This window comes from Papio anubis, chromosome 4 (assembly GCF_008728515.1).
Source record: "Papio anubis isolate 15944 chromosome 4, Panubis1.0, whole genome shotgun sequence".
In the NCBI taxonomy this organism is placed as follows: domain Eukaryota; kingdom Metazoa; phylum Chordata; class Mammalia; order Primates; family Cercopithecidae; genus Papio; species Papio anubis.
Window position 1 is genome coordinate 127,094,392 of NC_044979.1, and position 24,521 is coordinate 127,118,912.

Genomic DNA, 24,521 nt, shown 5'->3' on the forward strand with positions numbered 1-24,521 from the left:
CTTGGAACCAGGAAAATACAGGGGAGTGGTTGAGGACACACGACCCTGCAAAGTTTTCCAAAGACATTCTGGGAAGGCGCGGGTGCCTAGAGAAGATGAGAGGAGATGCGCAGAGTGTCAGGTGATTACTCTTTGCTTTTCTGTCCTGTGAAATATTCACAAACAGACGAATATATTACAAAGAGCCACCCACGGCTCTGTTAAACAAAAATAAACAACTAAAATGCCACATCCGTTTTAAAATTAAATAAAGAACTGATAGTTCATAATGGGATTTGGAGAGGGATAGTTGGCATTTGGGAATGTGGGAAAGAAATTGGGAATGTGGGAAAGAAATTGGAAATGTAGAATTTTCTACAGTCCCTAGAACAGTTAGGCTGGGAGAACAGTTTTAGATTTGAGACCCTGCTTGCCAAACATTTGAAAAATGCAGAGAAAACCAACGACCCTGTGGAGCATTAAAATAATTACACAGCTAGCAATTAGGCTGAAGTGGCCATGGCGCCCTGGGATTCTGCCTAAGGAAACCTAACTACGTCAAAGGAATTTTTTGTAAATTACTAACTTTGAGGAAAAACAAAAAAACAACAAAAAAACCTTAGGCTTAACCAACCACAAGCTGCCAATAAAAAGCTAATTACATAACCAGGACATTTCCACCGGAGGGCTTCAAATGCAATACGTAACTGGAACCAATCAAATATTGTATCTGGTTTGCTTCCTCATACCTCTTAAAAAAAAAAAAAAGGACGCTTTTTGTTCCAAGACCCTCCTTTGAGCACCCAAACAACAAATCATAGCTGGGTGTTCTCTGATTCATAAATTGCTGTTTGTGCAAATAAACTGTTTGTATTAATCGCTTCCGGCATTACTGTAAATACCTCAGACTGGGTAACTTACAAGAGGATTAACTGGCTCATGGTTCCACAGGCTGTATAGAAAGCATAACACCAGCGACTGCTTCTGGGGAGGCCCCACCCAGGAAGCTTAAAATCACGGAGGAAGGTGAAGCAAGAGCTTGAAAAGGAGACAAGGTGGGGTGCTGTACACTTTTAAATGATGAACTTCAGGGAACTCACTATTGGGAGGACAATACCAAGAGGAATGGTGCTAAACTATTCATGAGAAACCGCGCCCATAATCCTTCCACCAGGCCCCACCTCCAACATGGGGGATTACATTTAAACAGGAGATTTGGGCTGGAAAACACACCCAAACTATATCCTAAAGTTGCCTCAAATTTAGGCTAGGGCGGTGGCTCATGTATGTAATCCTGGCGCTTTAGGAGGCCCGAGGCGGGCGGATTACCTGAGACCTGAGCTCAGGAGTTCGAGACCAGCCTGAGCAACAAGGCAAAAGCCCGTCTCTACAAAAAAAATCAACAAACAACAACAACAACAACAACAAAACAAAAAACAGGCATGGTGGCGCACCCGTCTAGTCCTAGCTACATGGAAGACTGCGGTGAATGGATCAGCTGAGCCTGAGACGTGGAAGCTGCAGTGAGAAGAAATGCACTTTAGCCTGGGCAACACAGTGAGACACTGTCTCGGAAAAACAAAAAAAAGGGCCACAATTTTATTTTTAAAAGGAGAAAGAAGGGACTAGGGACGCCAAGGCCCACTGCTTCTTCCACGGAGGAACTCCAGACCCTAAATGAGGATTCTCGTCTTATGACGCTCCCATCATCCCCGCACAATCTGGAGGAGGGAGACTCGAGGTTGCGGCACAGAGCTGCCCAGAAAGGGCCCTGAACTGGGGAGAAATTCGAGCTTATGGACAAAACAAAACGTACGGTTTTGGCTGCTGGCTCAGCCCCTCATCTGCGATGGAGGGAAATGAGGACTGAGCTGTGCCCGCGGGAACTCGGGGCTGAAGACTCCAGAGCCGACCGCGAAAAGGCCGAGATACAACCGCAGCCGGTTCCGGCCGGATTCAAACACCCTCTTCCCCATTCTCGGGATACCCACTCCACACACTCACCATTTCCCAGCCTCCGGATGTTCCGCCGTCCTCCCTATGGATCTCCCAGTACCTGCAGATCACGGGATAACAGAAGCTATGGTAGAGTCACCGAGGAGCTCCAGGAGCGGAGGAGATGGAACAGTGGAGACGGGAACTGGGCTCAGAGCCCGGGAGCTAGGAGACAAAGGCCCCGCCATATTGAAGAGGCCGCCTCTTCGTCTGTAGCTGCGCACCTGATTGGACAATTTCACGCTAGCACCACTGATTGGCTAGGGCTCCAGGCCCCACCCATTTAAACCCTGAGTGACAGAAAATGTAATCAGACACTGGGCTGAATGAGGCAGGAGTGACAGGTTTCTGCCTGCACCTTTTTCAGGCAGATTCCTCCCTGTGCTGGGGTCCTGGCCCTGCCTGAGAGACATTTGTATTTAACCTTGCATATAAGATTATATCACTTTCTGATTATATTTACGTGTGTGTGTATATATTACATTCTGAATTATAGTTATGTGTATGCTGCAGGCCCTGTCTCAGCATCCTGTCTTTCCCTTTAGCTGCAGGAGATCAGACTCCTCCAGGAGATGCAGCTGCACCAGCTGGTTGCAGACAATTATCACCTTCAGTCTGTGAAGCAATTTTGGGTCTGCTTCCAATTAATGGAGTGGCTCAGTGAGACTGAGAGTTGAGGGCCTGGCAGACTGGTTAGAGGGGCCACTCGCCCAGGCCTCCCAAAACACCCTCTTTCCCACCAAAGCTGAGCCTGCCTAAGGACCTAACAAAACATAGTGAACCAAGATCGGATCCTAGTCAGGGATAGTGCTGGGCTGTGGGGTAAAGTCAGCTAGGACAGGGCCTCCAGGTGCGGGGAGAGGCCGACATCTTCTGTAGGGCCCCGGGCAAGTCACTGCCCTCTTTGGGCCTCTGTTTTCTTATCTAAAAAAGGTAGGGATGGTGAGCCTCACAGGGTAGTGATGAGCTTCAAAGGAGAAAAGAAATTTGAGAGTGCTTGTGCCTGGCTCTTCCCGAAAGAGATGATGATGAGAACAATGGTGACAGCTACGTATAACTGAGTCCTCAGGAGGCCCAGTGAGGTAGGTGTAGTTCCCATCATACTTTCAAGTTGAGAAACCGTCTCAGGGAGGCCTGGCTGCATGCCCAAGGTTCCACACACAGTGAGTGTTGGAGCAGGGAGTGAATCTAGAATCAGAGCTTACTGGAGGTGGCAGGAGCACTGGACCAGCTTACTCACACCAGTTATCCAGGGTACCAGGTCAGTGTAACTGGGCATAACTGGATGAAGGGAGCATAGTATCACTGACCTTGTCCTTGACCCTGGCATATGAAGACACCCAAGTTGGCCACCCTCGAGAAGAAAACACAGAGAGCCCAGATGACGCTAAAGCTGCAAAAAGGCAGTGTCCCTGTGATGGGGAGGAGCTCCAGGGAGTCAGAGGGAAGAGCTCCTCCCTCCCAGCTGGAGGCCTCCACATCAAAAGAGCAAGGGGCCTTTCTCTCCCAGCCCTTTCCTCCTGTGGCAACAGTCCCTGAAATGCCTCTATAAGCAAAATTAGAGTAAAGGCCTGGAAGAGCTGGGCTGAGTGGATTTGGGAAATGGTGGGGCTAGGGACCACATAACATTGTGACTTGTTAAAATCTCACCACAGAGTTAACAAGGGGGTGCTTCATGTTTTTGGAGGCCAGCTAGGAAGAGGGGAGAGAGCTGGGGAGAGGCAGCTGAGTGTCTTTGGCTTTTTCAAGTAAAAGATGTGGATAGGAGAGTCCAGGAGACAGGGGCTTATGAGATTTCAGAGACAGGCCTTGAATGGACACCCAAAAGTGGATACTCATCCCCATCACCACCTGATGGCACAGGGTGTTGCCTCCATCTTGGGCACATTTTCCAGTTATCTGGTGATGGGAGACCCTGCCAGAAAGGATTATATGGATGGGAGTGAGCCTGGGATGGGCAGGGTTGGAACCAGGATCCTGAGACTTGGGAGAAGAGAATGCAGGACTACACCCTCAGATCTCAGCACTTGGCAAACTCCTCTCATGAGAGTCTCACGGCTGCCTCTGTGAGCTGAGGCATCAGGCCCCTCTTCCCTATGAGTGTTGAAGACTCCACATCAGCTGCCAGTCCCTGTTCCCTAAGTGGTGAAGCTGCAGAGCTGCCTGCTTGCAAAGCTCAGTGAGGTTTGGCCTGAGCTGGACTCAGACTCTCCCTCAGATGGTGCCAATGGAAAGATAGTAAACTTAGGCCTCTCCAAGGGCAGGCAGCTCGTATGTGGCTGAGCCCTTTTCTTTTTCTTTTTCTTTTTCTTTTTTTTTTTTTTTTTTTGAGATGGAGCCTTGCTCTGTCGCCCAGGCTGGAGTGCAGTGGCATGATCTTGGCTCACTGCAAACTCTGCCTCCCAGGTTCAAGCAATTCTCTGCCTCAGCCTCCTGAGTAGCTGGGATTACAGGCGCCCTCCACCACTCCCAGCTATTTTTTGTATTTTTAGTAGAGACGGGGTTTCACTATCTTGGCCAGGCTGGTCTTGAACTCCTGACCCTGTGATCCACCAGCCTCGGCCTCCCAAAGTGCTGGGATTACAGGTGTGAGCCACCGCGCCTGGCCTGGCTGAGCAGTTTTTTAATGGAAGCCCTCAGTTTTTATGTCTGTCATCAAAGAGAGTTGGGGTGGGAGGTCTCTGAGCCTCAGCTCCCATTGTCCCCTTTGAACCCCAGAACCTGATGCAGACCCAAGTCCTGCTTTGTGCACATCCCCTGACCCTGGTGGCCCTGGCAGTAATGCAGTATGAAGAATGTGGGGAGGGGACCTAATCAGGGTCCAAGGGACCTTTCTGATGAACATTGGCTGACTTCCAGGAAAATGTAACACCCAGAAAGAAAAGGAAGGTGAGCGGCTGGGGCAACACTGGGGGAGAGTGGAGAGATGAAAGTCAGAGATGCCCTTGGGGAGGATACTCTGTTTATATACTTTTTTTTTTTTTTTGATATAGAGTCTCACTGTTGCCCAGGCTGGAGTGCAGTGGCATGATCTCTGCTCACTGCAACTTCCTCCTCCCGGGTTCAAGCAATTCTCCTGCCTCAGCCACCTGAGTAGCTGGGATTACAGGCATGCGCCACCACACCTGGCTAATTTTTCATATTTTTGGGTTTCACCATGTTAGGTTGGTCTCGAACTCTTGACCTCAAGTGATCCACCCACTTTGGCCTCCCAAAGTGCTGGGATTACAGGCATGAGCCACTGTACCTGACTTAACCTTTTCAATAAATCTAAGATGCAGAGGACGGAGCCTCTGCAGTCTCAGATTTACATTCCATCCTCTGCATCTTAGATTTATTGAAAAGATTTGACACACAGAGGAAGAGACCCATCATAGTGGAGGGTGTGAGTAGAGGACTGAAATCAAAAACCAGTTCCTGGAGGAGGGGCTATCTGTATCCAACTCTGAAAACAGGTTGGGGCTGCATGGTATTAGAGAACAGGAAGAGGCCCTTAAGAGAAGAGCCCCAGAAACCAGCCCCTATTCCCTCTCTTTCCCACAAGTTCCCTTCAGCATCTTTCACCCAGGCCCCATTAGTAGGTCGTTTACTTTCCTTCCATTGGCACCACCTGAGGGAGAGTCTGAGTCCAGCTCAGGCCAAACCTCACTGAGCTTTGCAAGCAGGCAGCTCTGCAGCTTCATCACTCAGGGAACAGAACTGACAGCTGATGTGGAGTCTTCAACATTCATAGGGAAAAGGGGCCTGATGCCTCAGCTCACAGAGGCAGCCGTGAGACTCTCATGAGAGGAGTTTGCCAAGTGCTGAGATCTAAGGATGTAGTCCTGGATTCTCTTCTCCCAAGTCTCAGGATCCTGGTTCCAACCCTGCCTATCCCAGGCTCACTCCCATCCATATAATCCTTTCTGGCAGGGTCTCCCATCACCAGATAACTGGAAAATGTGCCCAGGATGGAGGCAACACCCTGTGCTGTTGGGTGGTGATGGGGATGAATACTCACTTTTGGGTGTCCATTCAAGGCCTGTCTCCCCTGTCTCCTGGACCCTCCTATCCACATCTTCCACTTGTCCCTCCCTTTAGCTGCAGGAGATCAAAGTTCTCCATGAGAGGTTCTCCATGAGATGCAGCTGTTTCAGCTGGCTGTAGACAATTATCACCTTCAGCCTATGCAGCAATTTTGGGTCTGCCTCCAGTTAATGGAGTGGCTCAGTGAGACTGAGAGGTGAGGGTCTAGCAGATCGGCAGAGGGCATGGAGAATATTTATTTTGGGCCACCTGCCAAGAGCCTGTGGCCATGGCTCCCTGGTGAGTGTCAGGCCCTGCTGCATGATGACCCCTGGGGCCCAGCACTCCAGCTGGGCAGGCACTGGGAAGGAGACTAGGAGTGTGGCTCCTAGGGGCCTCACATCTGCCTCTATGTCTTGTAGCTACAACCTGTCCTGCCAGCTGGATCGCTTATCCCAGTAGGCCAGCAACACCACCCTCAAGGCCATGGAGAACATGCCATGATGAATGTTAGGGGACACTGAGTGCCTGGACCAGCAGGAGCAAAGTGCCTTAGGGCTCAGTGACATTTAGGCTAGGCATGGGATCTGGGTGTCAGACAACTACACTGAGCTCCCAGCTCCACCACTGACCAGCCCTGTGACTGGGGCAGAGGACTCACTGCTGTGGTACTTGAGGCCCCATTGTCATGAATGTAATACACACTGCCAATTCCTTTTTCGCATTTATCTATTTATTTATAATCACCAGGTACTGCTGATCTCTGTTGGTGTTTTTATTGAAAATTAATAAGCATGTGATACATTTTTTATCATTCTTCCTCATGATTTCTTTACTATATGATCCCTCTCATGTGTGGAACTTAAGACTAGTTAAATTCATAGAAACACAAAGTAGGAGAGTGTTTCCCAGGGGCTGGGGGAGAATAACAAGAAGTTGTTGTTCAATGGGTATAGTTTCAGTTTCAATAAATGGAAAATGCTTTTTATATATGGAAATGATGGTAGCAAAATAATGAGTGTACTTAATTCATCTCAACTGAAACCTTTAAAATGGTTAAAATAGTTAATTTTGTGTGTATTTTAACATAATGTATAAAATTAAATTTTTATATTATTTTTTAAGAGACAGAGTCTTGCTCTGTTACCCAGACTGGAGTGCAGGAGTGCAATTATTGCTTCCTGCAGCCTTGAACTCACAGGTGCAACTGATCTTTCTGCCTCAGCTTTCTGAGTAGCTGGAATGACAGGCACATGCCACCATGCCTGGCTAATTTTTGATTTTTTTGTAGAGAGAGGGTCTCACTCTATTGCCCAGGCTGGTTTAAAATTCCCAGCCACAAGTGATCCTCCCACCTTAGCCTCCTAAAATATTTTAGGCTGAGCATGTTGGTTCATGCCTGTAATCTCAGTGCTTACATATCTACAGCAGCATTGATGAATATTACAAATATGATGTACAAAAGAAAGTAGATGTAAAAATATACATACTATATAATGTAATTTATGTAAAATCCAAAAAGAATATAAAATTGAGGTTTTGGCTTTCAGTAATAGTGGAGTAGCTTGTCGAACACTACTCTTACAAATAATGGTAAAATCTAGATACAATGTCATATATTGTTATACAGAAACACACATCTATATATCATACATATGATATATGTGGGAATAAGAACTGAATGGTAATTTTAGCTGTGCCCACTGAAAGGGAGACAGGTATTTGAATTTGAATCCAGCCAAATTAACTCCCTCTTCAAAAAATAACAACACTCTTCAAAGGAATACAACAGGATCCAGAGTCTCTGTAAATATTATTTATAGTTTTTAAAATACAATTTTAAAATTTAAGAGACATGAGAAGAAACACAAAAATGTAATCCATACACAAGATAAAACATAGGCATAAGAAGCTATCCCCAAAATGTCCAAGATGTTATCAGCAGTCAAGTATTTGAGAGCAGCCATTAAAACTATACTCATGGGTGAAGAAAAAAAATTCTCATAATGAGTAAATACATGTGGAATCTCTGTAGAGAAATGCACATTATTAAAAAGAACCACATAGAAAGATAATGAAATTTTTAAATAGTACTTTGAGGTTGATTCATCGATTAGAAAAAGAACAATAGAAATTATTCAATCCAAAAAAAAAAGTACAAAAAGTTTGAAGAAAATGAACAGTCTTACCAATCTGTGAGAAGACTGTGGCCCAGAAAGAGTGAAGGGACAGAAAAATTAAATGGGGTGCAAAAGTAACAATTGATAGCTTAAAACTTGCAAAAATTGGTGAAAACCCCACATTTTTATACCCAAGCAGTCAACAAATCCCAAAAAGAAAATTCAAGTAATATCATACCAAGGCCATACTGTGATTTAAGAAACTGGCAGGGCAGGGCTTTCAATTGACTTTCTATGATTTCTAACTTTTACTATTTATAAAATGATGGAAAATAGGTTATCCTTGAGAGATTTATCTTGGAGAATGTCTCACATATCAGGCACAGATGACTAAGGGTTATTAAAGGCAGATGACTTTCTAGCCTTGTTTTAGAGTTTTAATTTCTTACCTTGGAAATAAATTTGTTTCTTACAAATCTTGTAGTAAAAGTGATTCTCCAGAAAGATGTGCCCAGGATATTCTCTCCTATTGCATCCTCCCTGCATGGAATTGAAGCTGTGCATACTTCAATTTCAGAAATGTACAGTATTAATTACTTAATCTGAAAAACTAAAAGAAAAACATGAAAAACATGAATTAACATAATTACTGTTACGTTCCTTCAGCAAATGACTAAAAGTGGTTCCAGAGAGATATTTAAAAATCATTATTAAAAGAATTTCTACGGGAGCCCTATTCAGGGCAAAAAGACATTGTACATTACCTCAGCACACAAACTTTCCTAATGTTTTGGGAAGGACCTAGGGTCCTGTTTTGTCCTTTTGGCCCGTGTTAACACTAGGACACCTGATTCCTGGGAACCAGCCTGTGTGGGAGTCACAGAGTCGTAGATGTGGCTCCTAAAGTGGCTTAAAGGGGTCCCTTCTCTGAGTATTCTGATTGTATGAAGGAGTCAGGTCTTTTCCCTGTGACGTTTTCTCCTCTTTATTACAGTGGCAGGAGCATCCCTGCTAGATGCCTGACCCAGGTGTGTAGGCCAAGCAGCCAGCCTGGAAATCCAATGGGGTGTTCTTGGGGTACAGAGGAGGCTTTGTGACAGTCCAGAGAGAAAGGAAAAGGTGGCTTGGGAGAGGCAAGTGCAAAGATACCAGAGATGGGGTATTGTCATTTTAGGCAGTTAATTGACGGTTTCACTTACCAGGGAGCTCCCATCATGGGCTCCCAAAAGGCCTGACAACTGCTAGGCCCGCGGGCCACTAGCTCCACCTTTACAGAGAGGCTGCACTATGGAGGGGCTGCACTATGCATGTCTGAAAGCCGCGTGGGACAGAGGAAGGGGCAGGGATGAGGGAAAGGACGGGGTGAGGGAAGGAAGGGAGGGTAAACCTAACTACGGCAACCTTGAGCAGGTTGGGAGAGGCTTCCTCAGGTAGGGGTGATGTCACAATCACAGGTTAAGATCAGCTGCCCGGGCCACGCTGGCTCCCCGCAGGCAAGCGAGACTCGGGAACAGCCAGGATCCCCTCCGTATCGGGAACCGCTCTAGACGCGCAGAGGGGCGGAGTCCAAACAAGTGCCATCACCGTACATCCTGGGAGCTGTAGTCTCTTAACCGCTCGTAGCCCGTTAGTGGCAAGGCGACAGTATTACAATCCCAGCATGCGCAAGGCTGGGGGCGGTGCGAAGCCCTGGGGCATGGCAGTGAGCCCCTCGCTAGACATGCTGAGAGTTGTAGTCTCTTAACCGCTCACAGTCCCTTGGTTGCAGGACTGCAGGACTACAATCCCGGCATGCTCCGGGCTCGGGGTTTGGGCATAGCCTTAGAAAGAGAGGCAGGGCTGCCGGGCGCGGTGGTTTACGCCTGTAATCCCAGCTCTTTGGGAAGCCGAGGCGGGCGGATCACGAGGTCAGGAGATCGAGCCTATCCTGGCTAACACGGTGAAACCCCCGTCTCTACTAAAAATACGTAAAATTAGCCGCGCGTGGTGGCAGGCGCCTGTAGTCCCAGCTACTCGGGAGGCTGAGGCAGGAGGATCGCTTGAACCCCGGGGGCGGAGGTTGCAGTGAGCCAAGATCGCGCCACTGCACGCCAGCCTGGGCGACAGAAGGAGACTCCGTCAAAATAAATAAATAAATAAATAAATAAGAAGAAGAAAGAGAGGCAGGGCGCTGCGCACCTCGCCGATCATGCGGGGACGTTGTAGTCTCTTAACGGCTCACCGCTCTCTGGTCGCCTGGCTGCAGGACTACAATTCCAGCAGGCACCGGGCTCAGTGGGAGGGGCAGGGTGGTGTGGCAATGCAGTGCTGCCCGCTCACCCCCTGCTGCCCCTTGTCCATGGGGAGTGAGTTTGGAGAGGAATATGAGGGATAAAACTGGGCTGAACAGTGAGAAGGGTGTGAGTTCTCGAAGTACACCTCGCTTTTGCACAAATCTGGCAGGTCCCACCTCCGGCTGAGTAACTCGGTTTCCTCTCTTTATCCTTGCCCGCTGGTCTTTCCACGGCATCGCGCCTCCTCCAGCCGATGGAGCCGCCTGCTTTCCTAAACTACTGCAGAAACTGGCCTGATGTCTGTCTGAGACATTGTACATTGTGCCACCGGCCTCTGCTTACTCCGGGCAGAGCGCCAGTTCAGCAGCATTTGGGAGAAATTTGCTGCCTGGGCCGCCCGTGTACAACTTCAGCTTTGCAGTGGGTAACATGGGCTGTGGTTTGGTGAAAATGTCAACCTCACTGACCCCTTTTTCGTGGAAGTGGAAGTCGAGACATGAGGGAGAGTAAGTAGTGGCTTACCTGGGATCTGTTAAAAGCAGAGGAGAAAGCACCAATGTTTCCAGGCATGTGTCTGGTGGGACATTTTCGCCAACCCATTTAAGGGGCTAGGCCTCCAAAAATCAACCAAAAGGTGATGATCGTTTTGATATTTTACACTTGTAATCATGGGCCTCATCTCACCTTAGACCTGACTGGCCAGTGTCTCAAAGACATAGATGGTGACCAGCTCTCTCTGGAAGAGATGGTGCTCCAGCTTTGTGGGAGCAACTTTCAAGGTGTAGATCATCTGGAAGGCATCTGAACCTGTGAGGTTGAACGTCTCTGCTTTGGATGGAAAGCTCATGACCTGCAGTCAGGGATGTAACTGAACTTGCTGGGAATGATCTGTTGAAATGTTCTGTCTAGATAGTGGAAACATCCAGGAGCACTTCTGCTTCCATGTAGCCTCTAAATAATTGATGTCCCTAAAATCCCAAGTCCTCAGAAACAGTTACTTTTGGCAGGGCATGGTGGCTCACACCTGTAATCCCAGCACTTTGGGAGGCCAAGGCAGGTGGATCACCTGAGGCCAGGAGCTTGATACCACCATGGCCAATATGGTGAAACCGCATCTCTACTAAAAATACAAAAATTAGCTGGGCATGGTGGCGTGTTCCCGTAATCTCAGCTACATGGGAGGCCGAGCAAGGAGAATTGCTTGAACCCAGGAGGTGGAGGTTGCAGTGATCTGAGGTCGCACCACTGCACTCCAGCCTGGGCTACAGAGCAAAACTCCATCTCAGAAAAAAAAAAAAAAAGGAAAAAAGAAAGTTACTTTCAGAAAATTGGTACCAGCTTTCTTGTTTTTATATCTAATCTGTAAAAACCCGGGTGTTAATCTACAGGAAAGTAATAGTTCATTCATGTCACATATTCCAATAGTTTTTCATTTGTCATTTCTGAATGTGGTACACTATCAGAAAAAATGGGAAAACATGATTGTGACCATGGAAATCTATTACTGTACTTATGAAACTTGTGAAGAATTTACCACTTCAGGATTAATTACACCTGGATTCATCACTGCCTTTGTAAAGAAAGGAAGAGAAACCATGTGTCATCTATGCAGGTGGCAAGATGAGGAAATATATGGAGATGATAGCACAATACTAGGGCTCTAGGGCTCTAGTCTTTTTTTTTTTTTTTTTTGAGATGGAGTCTCATTCTGTCACCCAGGCTGGAGTGAAGTGGTACAATCTTGGCTCACTGCAAACTACGCCTCCCGGATTCAAGCTATTTTCCTGCCTCAGCCTCCCAAGTAGCTTGCATTACAGGCATCTGCTACCACACCTGGCTAATTTTTGTATATTTAGTAGAGACAGGGCTTTATGGTGTTGGTCGGGCTGGTCTCAAACTCCTGACCTCAAGTGATCCACCCTTCTCGGCCTCCCAACCTGCTGGGGTTACAGGCGTGAGCCACCGCACCAGCCGGGTGCTGCTCTTTTTAAAAGTAAGGCCCTTAGGGACAGTCTGTGTGGTAAAGTGCATGCATCCCTCCCCCATCCCTCAGCATTCTCACCCTACTCCCAGTTCCCTCTTTTGGTAAGGGGGTCTGATTACCCTTGCCCACAAGTGTTGAAAGGGAATGTTGTAATGTGAGCCTATCCATCATTTTAAAATGAGGATTAATGGAGAGGAGAGTCTTGGGACCTGTGTTTAGATGCACTGCTGTTTGGTGTGTGGCTGCAAAGACACTGTGCTGTCAGCCATCTCAAGGCAGCTGTCTGAGAAGATTGGTCCTGAGGCAACCACAGCGGCTGTGCACGGAGAAGGATCTCTTTGCAATTTGGTGTCTTCTGGTTAGATTTTGTGGCTCTGACCCTCTTCTGCTCTCCCATTCCTGGTAGTATCTGCTGGGTGGCCTGGTTTGTTCCACTTTTTTCCTGTTAGTCTGTTGTGTAACTGTATTTCACAGGGTCTTTAGGGATTCTACTCTTACTAGTCACTGGACATTGGCCAGGTGCTTATCTTGCTGAAGCCCCCGTGCTCATTTTCTCCAGTGGAGCTGTGAAGAATTCAACTTACTTGTCAGTATTCTCATTCAGATATTGCTGGACTGTTTATGAATCTGGGAATCTTGTCTTTGGTCTCATTAGCATTATCTCTTTTATGTATTTTGAAGTCTGATACCTTTTTGTTTTGTTTTGTTTTATTTTGTTTTGTTTGACACAGAGTCTTGCTCTGTTGCCCAGGCTGGAGCACAGTGGAAGGATCTCGGCTCACTGCAACCTCTGCCTTCTGGGTTCCAGTGATTCTCTTACCTCAGCCTCCTGGAATATCTAAGACTACAGGTGCCCACCACTACCATGCCTGGCTAACTTTTGTATTTTTGGTAGAGACAGGGTTTCCCCATGTTGGTCAGGCTGGTCTTGAACTCCTGACCTCAGATGGTCAGTCTGCCTTGGCCTCGCAAAGTGCTGGGATTACAGGCATGAGCCACTGCACCCGGCCACTGATACTATTTTATTAATAATGTGGACACTTGCAGTAACCGCCACTTTTAAATATTAGTGAATTTAGGCTGGGTGCAGTGGCTCACGCCTGTGCCACTTTACTCCAGCCTGAGTGACAGAATGAGATTCTGTCTCAAAAAAAATAAATAAATAAATAAAAGAATTTAACTCTGGCAACAACTTGATGAAGTAGGCATAGATCTCCATTTTACAGGTTAGGAAACTGACACCCAGAGAGGTTGAGTCATTTCATTAACACCACACAAGTTTTTGGTGCATTTCAAATCTTAACCTAGAAATCTTTCTCTAGGATATTTAAGCATATCTCATATTCTACTTTGCTTCTCACTGCCAGAGTCCCCAAGGGTACAGATCTCATTCTCACTCCATTTTCTTCTTGTTGATACAAAACTGGCAAAAAATAGCATCATGGGGAGGGAGGAAACTAGCTGGAGCTGGGTCTTCCCTTTTCTATTATCCTTGATAATTGTTACTTTTTTTGAGTGAGCTGGAGAAGTGACGGAGCCTGGCGAATCCTTACCTTTAAAGTTTATTATGTAAAGCTAATTCACTTACTTTTTGCAGGTGTGATTATTCTATTCTTTTTTTTTTTTTTTTGAGATATGGAGTCCTGCTCTTTTCACCCATGCTGGAGTGCGATGGTGCAATCTTGGCTTATTGCAACTCTGCCTCCTGGGTTCAAGAGATTCTCCTGCCTCAGCCACCTGAGTAGCTGGGATTATAGGTGCCTGTCACCATGCCCGGCCAACTTTTTGTATTTTTAGTAGAGACAGGGTTTCACCATGTTGGCCAGACCAATCTCAAACCCCTGACCTCAGGTGATCCCCCATCTAAGACTCCCAAAGTGCTGGCATTACAGGCATGGCCACAGTACCCAGCCTTATCCTAATTATTTTTCTGGGTTTTCTCTTATAAGTTCCTGCTGTGTATTAAAATACAATGCAAATATTGATTAAAATAAAATTTTTTCCCTTCTAATAAATGGTAAAAATTCTTTTTTTTTTTTTTTTATGGAGTATCCCTCCTGTTGCGCAGGCTGGAGTGCAACTGCGTGACCTCGGCTCACTGCAACCTCCGTCTCCTGGGTTTAAGCAATTCTTCTGCCTCAGTCTCTCGAGTAGCTGGGATTACAGGAACGTGCCACCATGCTCGGTTAATTTTTGTATTTTTTCTAAAGACAGGGTTTTGCCATGTTGGCCAGGCTGGTCTTGAACTCCTGACCTCAGGTGATCTACCCACTTCAGCCTCCCAAATTGCTGGGATTACAGGCTGGTTTGGACTGAGTTCCAGATCTGGGCTGTCGTGGGACATAACAGGGACCCTTCATGGGGACAGCAAGAAGGTTCACTGACCCAATTCAGAGGAAGGAGGATCCTGGCCTTCAAAATTACTATGACCATCAGAATGCCCTAGGAGATCAAAGAAATAAAGGAGTGGGTGTGAGACCTTTTACAAATGTGTGCACTCAAACAGTGCAAAGGCAAACCTCCTGGGGAATCAGAATTCAGACCCCACCTCTACCCTCACAGAAGTCTCATTTGGATTTTTGGCTGCTGCCAAAAACCTGCCAGTTAGGATTCCAAGCCTCTTTTTTGAGTCCTAGCTCTTGTAGTAGACAGAATTTCTAAAATTGTTCCCCAAAGATGTCCAAATCTTGGAAATTTCTGAATATGATGGGATTTCAGTTCTGTGATTGTGTTATGTTTCAAGATAGAAAGATTATCCAGGTCAGCCTGGCCTAATTATGCAGGCCTTTGAGAGCACAGAGCTTTCTCTAAGTCAGAGATTCAAAGTAGGAGCGAAATGCGATGTGCTTTTGCTGACTTGGAAGATGGAGGGGACAAATTGAGTAAAATGTGGGGAAACATCTACTTACAGAGAGTGGGTCCTAGCTAGCAGTGAGCAAGGAAACAAGGATCCCAGTCCCACAACCATGAGGAATTGGAAATTGGTAGCAACAGAATGGGTATAGAAGTGGGTTCTTCCCAGCACCTCTAGATGAGAGCCCAGACTGTTTGATACTCTGACTTTAGCGTTTTGAAAACTAAAGCAGAGAGCCCAACGGAGCCTGCCCGACTCTGAACCATAAGTTCTACAGAACCATGAGCTAATAAATGGGTGTGTTCTAAACCACTAATTTTATGGTAACCTGTTACGGAGCAATAGAAGACTAATATGCCTCTTATGCCCTGTTCAGTGTTGACCTCAGCAGCACCTTCTAGGTCTAGGGGACTCATGTAATATATATATATATATAAATTTTTTTTTTTTTTTTTTTTTCCCGAGACAGTCTTGCTCTGTCACGCAGGCTGGAGTTTGGTTGTAGCTCACTGCAACCTTCGCCTCCTGGCTTCAAGCAATTCTCCTGCCTCAGCCTCTCGGGTAGCTGGGATTACAGATACATACCACCATGCCTGGCTAATTTTTGTATTTTTAGTAGAGACAGTGTTTTACCATATTGAACAGGCTGGTCTCGAACTCCTGACCTTAAGCGATCTACCCATCTCAGCCTCCCAAAGTGCCGGGATTACAGGCGTGAGCCACCACACCTGGTCTTTGACTCTATTTCTTGGGCCCTGCCTTTAAGTGGTATTGTGACATACCTTTGGGTTAATCAGTAAGAATGTGACTTACTTCTGTCCCCTAGGCAGCATTGTAACATATTTCTGAGCCCATAACAGGGATAATGTGACCCTTCTCTTTTTGCCCTGCCCCAAGTGAAGATTGTGACATGTCACCAGGCCCTTTGTCTAGGCAATATGACTCTTCTCTCCTGCCTGGGCCCTGATTACAAGGGAGATTGTGACAATCACTGGGTCCATCACATAGATAATATGACTTTCTCTTCCTACCTGGGCCTGACTACAGAAAAGATTAAGACATATCACGGGCCAAGCACCCACATGATGTCACTTCGCCTGCCTGCATTCTGCCTACAGTGGGTATTGTGACAAATCCCTGGCCAAGAACCAAGGTAACATGACCCACCTACCTGGTTCCTGCCCACTGATGGGATTGCAACATATATGTAGGTCCAGCTCACAGGCATGACGATAACTGTCATACGTGGACCCAGCCAATAAGATTTTTGCTCTTAGGCTTATTACAACAGGTATGCTTCTGGGTATTCTCCATACAGAGGTCACAGACTATTAGGACGCTCATGCATATTTTATAAAGACCTTGGGTGGTACAAAGATGTTGTCACAGGCCAGTGCACAAGTGAAATTTGCGCTCCCATAGGCACACCCAGCCAGTAATTAAGATGTTCACCCTCAACGCATGCATACAGCCCACTCTTGAGGTTCTCAATCTCACAGCTGGTAGCGGTCAAAATTTGTAATTGTGACTCTCATATGCGGATTTGATTGACAGGTAAAATTATAACTTTTTTTTTTTTTTGAGATGGAGTCGTGCTCTGTCACTCAGGCTGGAGTGCAGTGGCACGATCTCAGCACACTGCAACCTCCACCTCCCGGGTTCAAGCGATTCTTCTGCCTCAGCTCTTGGACAAAACTTCAGCACTCCTGCTAGGGTGTCTGCCCTACTAAGACACTGTGTGCAGGTGGAGTTGAGGCTCTTATGTATGGACCTGTCTACTGTTGAGATTGCGAATTGCATGCGTAGACTCAACTCACAGGAGGTGTTGACTCACAAACCTCCAGCTGGGACATGTGCAGGATTAGAAATTTTATTTCTGGATCTTTCTTCAGGTATGATTGTGACATATACCTTTGCCTAGCACCTGATTGCTTTTACATTTTGCCTGGGCCCAGTCTACAGTTGAAATTGTGACATATACTTGGGCTACATAGGTGATGTGATGCTCCTGCCTGGGCCTGCCTTCAGAAGAAATTGTTACATATCTCTGGGCCAATCACCTGGTGATGTGACTCTCTCCTTCTTTCTAGGCCCAACTTATAGAAGGCATGGTGACAGATCTCTGGGCACATCACCTAGGAGATGTGACTCTACAGTCCCAGCTGGGCCGAGCCCCACTGAAGATTGTGACATATTACTGAGCCCATAAACTAGGTGACATGACTCTGCTCCCTGGCCTAAGCCACAATTAAAGGGGACATTGAGACATATTGCTGTGCCCAGAACCTATGTGATGTGACTCTCCTTTCCTGCCCAGGCTATGCCTGCAAAAGAAATCATTACATATCACGGAACCAAGATCCCAGTTGATGCTCTCCTCCTGGGCCCTGTTCATAGGGGAAATATTGGCATATTCCTAGCCTAGCACCCAGGTGTTGTGAACTTCTGCGTGGTCCCTGACCGTATGTGAGATTGTGACATATACCTCAGCCCAACTCACAGGCATAATGATGACTGTCTTCCCTGGACCAAGACAATAGAAAAGGTTTTGACTCTTCTAAATAGGCTTATGGAAATAGGCTATTTACTGGGTCTTGTACTTGTAGAAAGGTCAGAGATTACAACACTCGTGCATATTTTATAAAGTTCCTGAGTGGCAGGAACTTTATCCAGAGAGTGTCATAACAGGGCTCAGCACGCAGGTGGGATTGGGACTCTCATAGGCACAGCCAACAGTAGGGTTGTCACTTTGCCACATGGACACAGCCCAGTCACTGCTGAGTTGCCATTTTTACTCCAGAGAGAGTCAAAAGTTGGAACTGTGACTCTTACATGTGCATCTGTTCCACAAAAGATGACTCTCAAATATTCAGCACACGTGTGAGGCTGTTACTATTCTACCAGGAAAAAGTCTGCAGGGTCTTGGGGCTCTCATGCAGGAGTCCAGTTAACCACTGAGATTCTGACTTGCAAACTTGTACCCAACTCACAAGTGTTGACTCCCATACCTGAGTTGGGACCAATGTGAGATTGTGAATCTAATCTCTGGACATTCCTGCAGGTGTGATTGTGACATATACCTTTACCCAGGTCGTGAGCTTTGATTATTTTGCCTGGACAAAACCAAAAAATGAGACAGTGACATGTATTTGGGCCACACACCTTGGGGATATTACTCTCCTGTCTTGGCCCTTTTCTTAGGGGAAATTTGGACATATCTCCGGACCTATCACCTGGGTTATGTTACCATCTTTTTCTGCCTGAACCTTGTCCACAGAGGAAATTGTGATATATTTTTAGACCCACCCCCTAGGTGATGTGATTCATCCCTTCTGCCTGGGTCCTGCTTTCAGTAAGAATTGTAACATATCACTGGATCCTGCACCCAAATGTTGTGACTCTTCTGCCTGGGCCATGCCTACAGTAGGAATTGTGACATATTTCTGGGCCCAACATGTAAGTGATGTGACTATCATTTTATGTCCACAGAAGGCGTTGTAACATATCACTAAGCCCAGCACTCAGGTGATGTGGGTTTCTTGCCATGGCACTGCACACAAGAAGAATGTTGACATATTCCTGGCCCAGAATTCAGGTGATGTGACTCTTTTGCCTGATCCACACCCAGAGGTGAAATTGTTACTTACAGCCAGGCCCAGTTAGCGGACATGATAGTGACTGTCATACATAGACCCAGCCAATACAACAAATTTTTTACTCTTCTGGCTAGACTTAGGGACACAGCTAAGCTTCTGGGTTTTCTTATAAAAGGTCACAGGAGATTATGACACAAATATTTTATAAAGCCCTTGGGTGGTATGAGCTGTGTCATAACATGGTCCAACACACAGGTGAGATTGTGACTCCCATTGGTACACCCAGCCAACAATGGGATTGTCATCCTTAAACCTAGACACAGCCCACAGGTGAGGTTATAAATCTTGAATATGTTTGCAGACCACAGTTGGAATCGTAATTGTCATATATGGATTTGGCCACAGGTTGAAGGGGAAGTCATTTCTTAACTAACTCACAGGCACAGTGTTGTCTCTTATACTTGAACCAAGCTAATAGAAGAGGCGTTGACTCTCACTGTTACGCTTGGGAAAATGGGGATGGTTCTGGGTTTTCTACTTGTAAAAAGGTCACAAAAAATCACAACACATACAGCATAAAAATCACATACAGCATAATGCCCTATGGTGGTACAGAGAGTGTCAACACAGCTCAATACAAAGTTGAGACTTATTCTCATATGCACAGCCAGCTGACAGTAAGAATTGTCACCTGCACACATGGGCAGATCCCACTAGTGAGGTCCTGACTTTGCCTTGTGGACACAGTTCACAGTTGAAATTTTGACTGTCATACATGGATCTGGCCACAAGTAAGACTGGGACTCCTTTCTCGACCCAGCTCACAAACATGGTGATGACTCTCATACCTGGATCCAGACAAGAGAAATTATGTTGACTTCTGCCTGGGCTTAGGGTAACAAGTAAGATCTTGGATCCATAAAAACGTAAAGTTCTCAGAGCAGAATTCCACGCTCAAGCATGTTGTGTGAAGATCTCAGATGGTACAGAGAGTGTCATAACAGAGCCAAAAACAGAGAGGAAACTGTGCATCTCCTATGCACACCCAAACAATAAGGATGCTCGTTCTCCCATATAGACACAGCTCACTGTTGAGGTTCTGAATCTCACACTCAGAGGCAATGAAAAGTTGAAAGTTTGATTCACGTACATGCATCTAGTCAACAGGTAGGATAGTGACTCTGAGACCAAGATTCAGCACCCTGGTGAGGCTGTGCCTATCTTATGGGGACTCTGTTTGCCGATGGAGATGGAGCTCTCATGCACAGTTCCTGTCCAGTGTTAAGACTGTGTCTCATGTATTTGGATGCAACTTGCCAGAGGTGTTGACTCTCTGACCTAAAGCTGGGAAATATGTAGAATTGTGAATTTTATTCCTGGACCTTCCAGCAGGTGTGATTGTGGCATATACTTTCACACAGCATCTAATTTATTTTACAATTTGTTCGAACTCAGCCAACTGTTGAGATTGTGACATATACCTGGACTAAGTTCCTAAGTGATGTAACTCTCCAGCCTGGGACTTACCACAGGGTACATTGTGATATATCTTTGGCCTTATTACCTATGTGATGTGACTCTACTTTCTTGCCTTGTCTTGGCCTTCATTGAGGATTGTGACATATTTCTGGGCCCAGTACGTAAGTTATGTGACTCATCTTTCCTGCTTGTGCGGTTAGAAGTGATTGTGACATATTGCTGGGCCAAGAACCTAGGTGATGTGGCTCTCCTGCCTTGGCCCTGCCTTCAGGGGAAATTGTGATATGATTCTCGGTTTATTACCTTGATGATATGACTCTCACATCCTGCATGGGCAAGCCCAAAGGGATCATTGTGACATATCTCTGGGCACATCAAAGAAGTGGTGTAATTTTTCTCTCATTCCAGGACTCTAGTCTCAGTAAGGATTGTGACATATACCTGGGCCCATAACCTATGTAATGTGATTCTCGTATCCTGCTTGGCCCTGCTTACAGGAAAGATTGTGACATACGACTGGGCCCATCACCTAGGTAATGTGACTCTCCTTTTCTTCCTATGCACTGCCCTCAGTGAAGATTGTGACAAATTTCTGGGCCAACCAAATGTGCAATATGACTCTGCTCTTTCCTGGGCCCTGCTATCAGGGAACATTGTGACATATCACGAGGCTCAGGACCTAGGTAACGTGACTCTTCTTGCTGCTTGGGCCCTACTTACAGAAGGTGATGTATTGCTGAACCAAGAACTCAGATGATGTGACTCCCCTGCCTGTGCCCTGCCTACAGTGGGCATTGTGACATATCACTGGGTCTAGCAGCCAGGTGATGTGACTCTCCTGCTTTGTTCCTGCCCACAGGTGAAATTGTAGCACATACCTGGGTCCAGATCACAGGCACAATGATGACTCTCTTACCTGGACACAGCCAGTGGGAGATGTTTTGACTTTTGTAGCCAGGCTTAGGCCATAGGTAATGTCCTGGGTCTCCTACTTGTACAAAGTTCACAGAACATTACAACCATCAGGACTATCATAGAAAGCCCTAGAGTGATAGAGAGAGATTTTTATAACAGGGTCTAGCTAACAGGTGAGATTGTGACTCTTGTATGCAGACCCAGCCGACAGGCTCTTCATTCTTACGCATCAACAGAGCCTACAAATGAAGCACTTAATCTCACACATACAAACAGTTGCAAGTTGGAATTGTCACTGTCATGTGGATCTGGTTTCCAGCTGGTTTGGTGGCTGTCGAACCATGGTTCAGCAGACCTATGAGGCTATGAGTTCCCTATCAGAACACAATCTGCAGGTGAGATTGGGGCTCTTATGCACGGATTTGTGCATTGTTGAGACTGTAACTCCTTTGCTTGAACCCCACTCACAGGAGGGGTTGCCTCTCACACATGAAGCCAGGACTTGTGTGAAATTGTGAAACTCATTTCCATACATTCTCAAGTGTGTGATTGGGAAATATACCTTTGCCCAGAACCTGAGTGATGTGACTCTTTCCTAGGCCCAGCCCACAGATAAAATTGTGACATATACCTGCACCAATCACCTAAGTAATGTGAAACTCCTTCCTGGGCTCTGCCTGCCAAGGGCGTTTTTACATTTCATTGCGACCAGCAGTCACCCAGGTGATGTGACTCCCCTGCCCGCTGCCTGCCTACAAAGAGCATTGTGACTTATTTCTGGGTTCATTACATAGATGATGTGACTTCATTCTGCCTTGGCTCTGCGCTTAGAGTGCATTGTGATGTTTAGCTGGGTACTGCACCCAGGTAATCTTCGACTCTCCTGACTGAGTTCTTCCCTACAAGAAGCATTGGAACATATCACTTAGCCCAGCACCTAGGTGATGTGATTCCCCTCTGCCACCTGGTTCTGCCCACTGGAGATTGTGACCCATTGCTGAGCCCAGCACCAAGGGTGATGTCACTCTCTCCTGCTTGGCTTTCTGCCCATGGGGGCCACTGTGACACATGTCTAGGCTAATTACTTAGGTGAAGTGAGTCCCCTTTCCTGCCTAAGCTCTGCCTACAGGGGGGATTTTGATATATCACTGGGCCCATCAGCCAGATGGAAAAGGGCACTGCCCATGTGACATTATCTCTGGACCAGCACCCAAGTGATGTGTCTTTTCTGTCCTCTCCATCCTCACAGGTTGTATTGTGCCATACACCTGGGACCCAATTATAAGCACAATGATGAATCTTTTACCTGGAATCAAGACATGTGCAGGATGGTGGGACTTATCACTGGACCTTTCCCGATGTTATTGTGACATATGCCTTTGTCCAACATGTGGTGATTTGACTCTCAGACTGGGCCCAGTTCGCAAATAAAATTGTGCCATATACCTGGGCCAAGAACCAAAGAGGTGTAACTCATGCGCCCGGGCCCTGCTCTCAGAAAGATAGTGGCATTACACTGCACCCAGCCCCTAAGAGATGTGATTCTCCTCTTCTACATGGGGCCTGCCTACAGCAACACTTGTGACATATCAATGAGCTCAGCACTCAGGTGATATGACTTTCATTTTTCTTTCTGGGCCCTGCCACATGGATAATTGTGACATATCACTGGCCCCAACTATCAGGTGATGTGACTGTCTTGTCTGGGATCTGTTAACAAAGGGCATTGTGACATACTTCTTTTTTTTTTTTTTTTTTTTTTTTCCCCAGATAGAGTATTGTTCTGTCACACAGGCTGGAGTGCAATGGTGTGATCTCAGCTCACTGCAACCTCTGTCTTCCAGGTTCAAGTGATTCTCCTGCCTCAGCCGCCTGAGTTGCTGGGACTGCAGGCATGCGCCACCATGCCTGGCTAATTTTTTTGTATTTTTAGTAGAGATGGGATTTTACCATGTTGGCCAGGCTGGTCTCAAACTCCAGACCTCAAATGATCCACCCACCTCGACCTCCCAAAGTGCTGGGATTACAGGCATGAGCCACAGCGTCTGGCGTGGCATATTTCTAAGCTCAGCACTCAAGTGCTGTGACTCTCCTGACTAGGCCCTCCCCACAAGGAGAATTGTGACAGCCCTGGACCCAGTCCTTAGGCCATATGACCCTCCTTTCCTAGCTAGGCCCAGCCCACAAAAATAATTGTGACATATCACTGGGCCCAGCATCTAAGAGGTGTTATTTTTCTGCCTCGGCCCTGCCAACAGAAATACTTTTTATCTCTCTGCTTCAGCACCAGGTGATGTAACATGCTTTCTGGTTCACACCCACAGGTGTGATTTTGACATATACCTTTTCCTAGCACCTGAGCAATTTGCCACTTTAGCCTGGGCTAATCCCACAAATAGAATTGTGACATATACCTGGCACAAGCACCTAGCTGATGTAACTCTTACCTTGGTGCTGTCCTCAGAGGGGATTGTGATATATCACTGGGCCCAGCACCTGGTGATGTGGCTTATGTCGTTTTCCCTGGGCCCTGCCTCAGTAGGGATTGTAAATATCCCTGGGCCCTGCCCTCAGTGGGGATTGTATGTAAATATCCCTGGGCCCTGTGCTCAGTGGGGATTGTAAATATCCCTGGGCCCCTGTCCTCAGTGGGGATTGTGTAAATATCCTGGGTCCCTGCCCTCAGTGGGGATTGTAAATATCCCTGGGCCCTGCCCTCAGTGGGGATTGTAAATATCCCTGGGCCCTGTCCTCAGTGGGGATTGTAAATATCCCTGGGCCCTGTCCTCAGTGGGGATTGTAAATATCCCTGGGTCCTGCCCTCAGTGGGGATTGTAAATATCCCTGGGTCCTGCCCTCAGTGGGGATTGTAAATATCCCTGGGCCCTGCCCTCAGTGGGGATTGTAAATATCCCTGGGCCCTTTCCTCAGTGGGGATTGTAAATATCCCTGGGCCCTGTATCCATGTGATATGACTCTCCTGCCTGGGTCCTGCCCACAGAGGCAGTGTGACATCTCTGGGCCTATCCCACTTAGGTGGTGTAATCCTCCTTTTGTGCCCAAGTGCTGCCTTCAGGAGGGATTGTGACATATGCCTGGACCAAACACCTGGGTGATGTGACACTCCTGGATGAGCCCTGTCCTAAGGGGATATTTTTACATGTTGCTGAACACAGCATCAAGGTGATGTGACTCTACTCTCCTTTGCAGGCCCTGCCCACAGAGGGCATCGAATCATTTCACTTGGCTTAGCACCAAGAATTTGTTACTCTCCTACCGGGACCTTTCCCACAGGGGACACCTAGATGATGTAATTTTTCT

The 24,521-nt window shown here is 46.7% G+C and overlaps 1 protein-coding gene and 1 long non-coding RNA gene across 11 annotated transcripts in view; one reads left to right on the top strand and one right to left on the bottom strand.

Moving 5' to 3' along the window:
• The window catches only part of LOC101020658 (zinc finger protein 736), a 50,018-nt gene extending 45,793 nt beyond the window's left edge, over positions 1–4,225 (bottom strand). Inside the window, exon 1 of one of the 3 annotated variants that reach the window (XM_031665442.1) lies at positions 1,984–4,225. Coding sequence is in view for 2 of the 3 variants with exons in the window: in XM_021935766.2 (XP_021791458.2) it covers positions 1,984–1,986 (3 nt within the window). In the remaining variant the exon portion in view is untranslated. The remainder of the gene's footprint in view (positions 1–1,983) is intronic. The other 2 variants (XM_021935766.2, XM_021935768.2) reach the window with 2 other exon arrangements.
• A 4,818-nt stretch (positions 4,226–9,043) lies between these two features.
• LOC116274542 lies at positions 9,044–22,650 on the top strand. Of its 8 annotated transcripts, none has more exons than XR_004183294.1 (5): positions 15,859–17,102; positions 18,700–18,805; positions 20,694–21,256; positions 21,437–21,595; positions 22,450–22,650. It is a non-coding gene; the product is annotated as an uncharacterized LOC116274542 (long non-coding RNA). The 8 variants fall into 8 exon arrangements; XR_004183292.1 differs by having other exon boundaries at positions 20,694–20,818; positions 21,145–21,595; XR_004183289.1 differs by lacking the exon at positions 15,859–17,102 and adding an exon at positions 10,200–10,878 and having other exon boundaries at positions 20,694–21,595.
• The last annotated feature ends 1,871 nt before the right edge of the window (positions 22,651–24,521 follow it).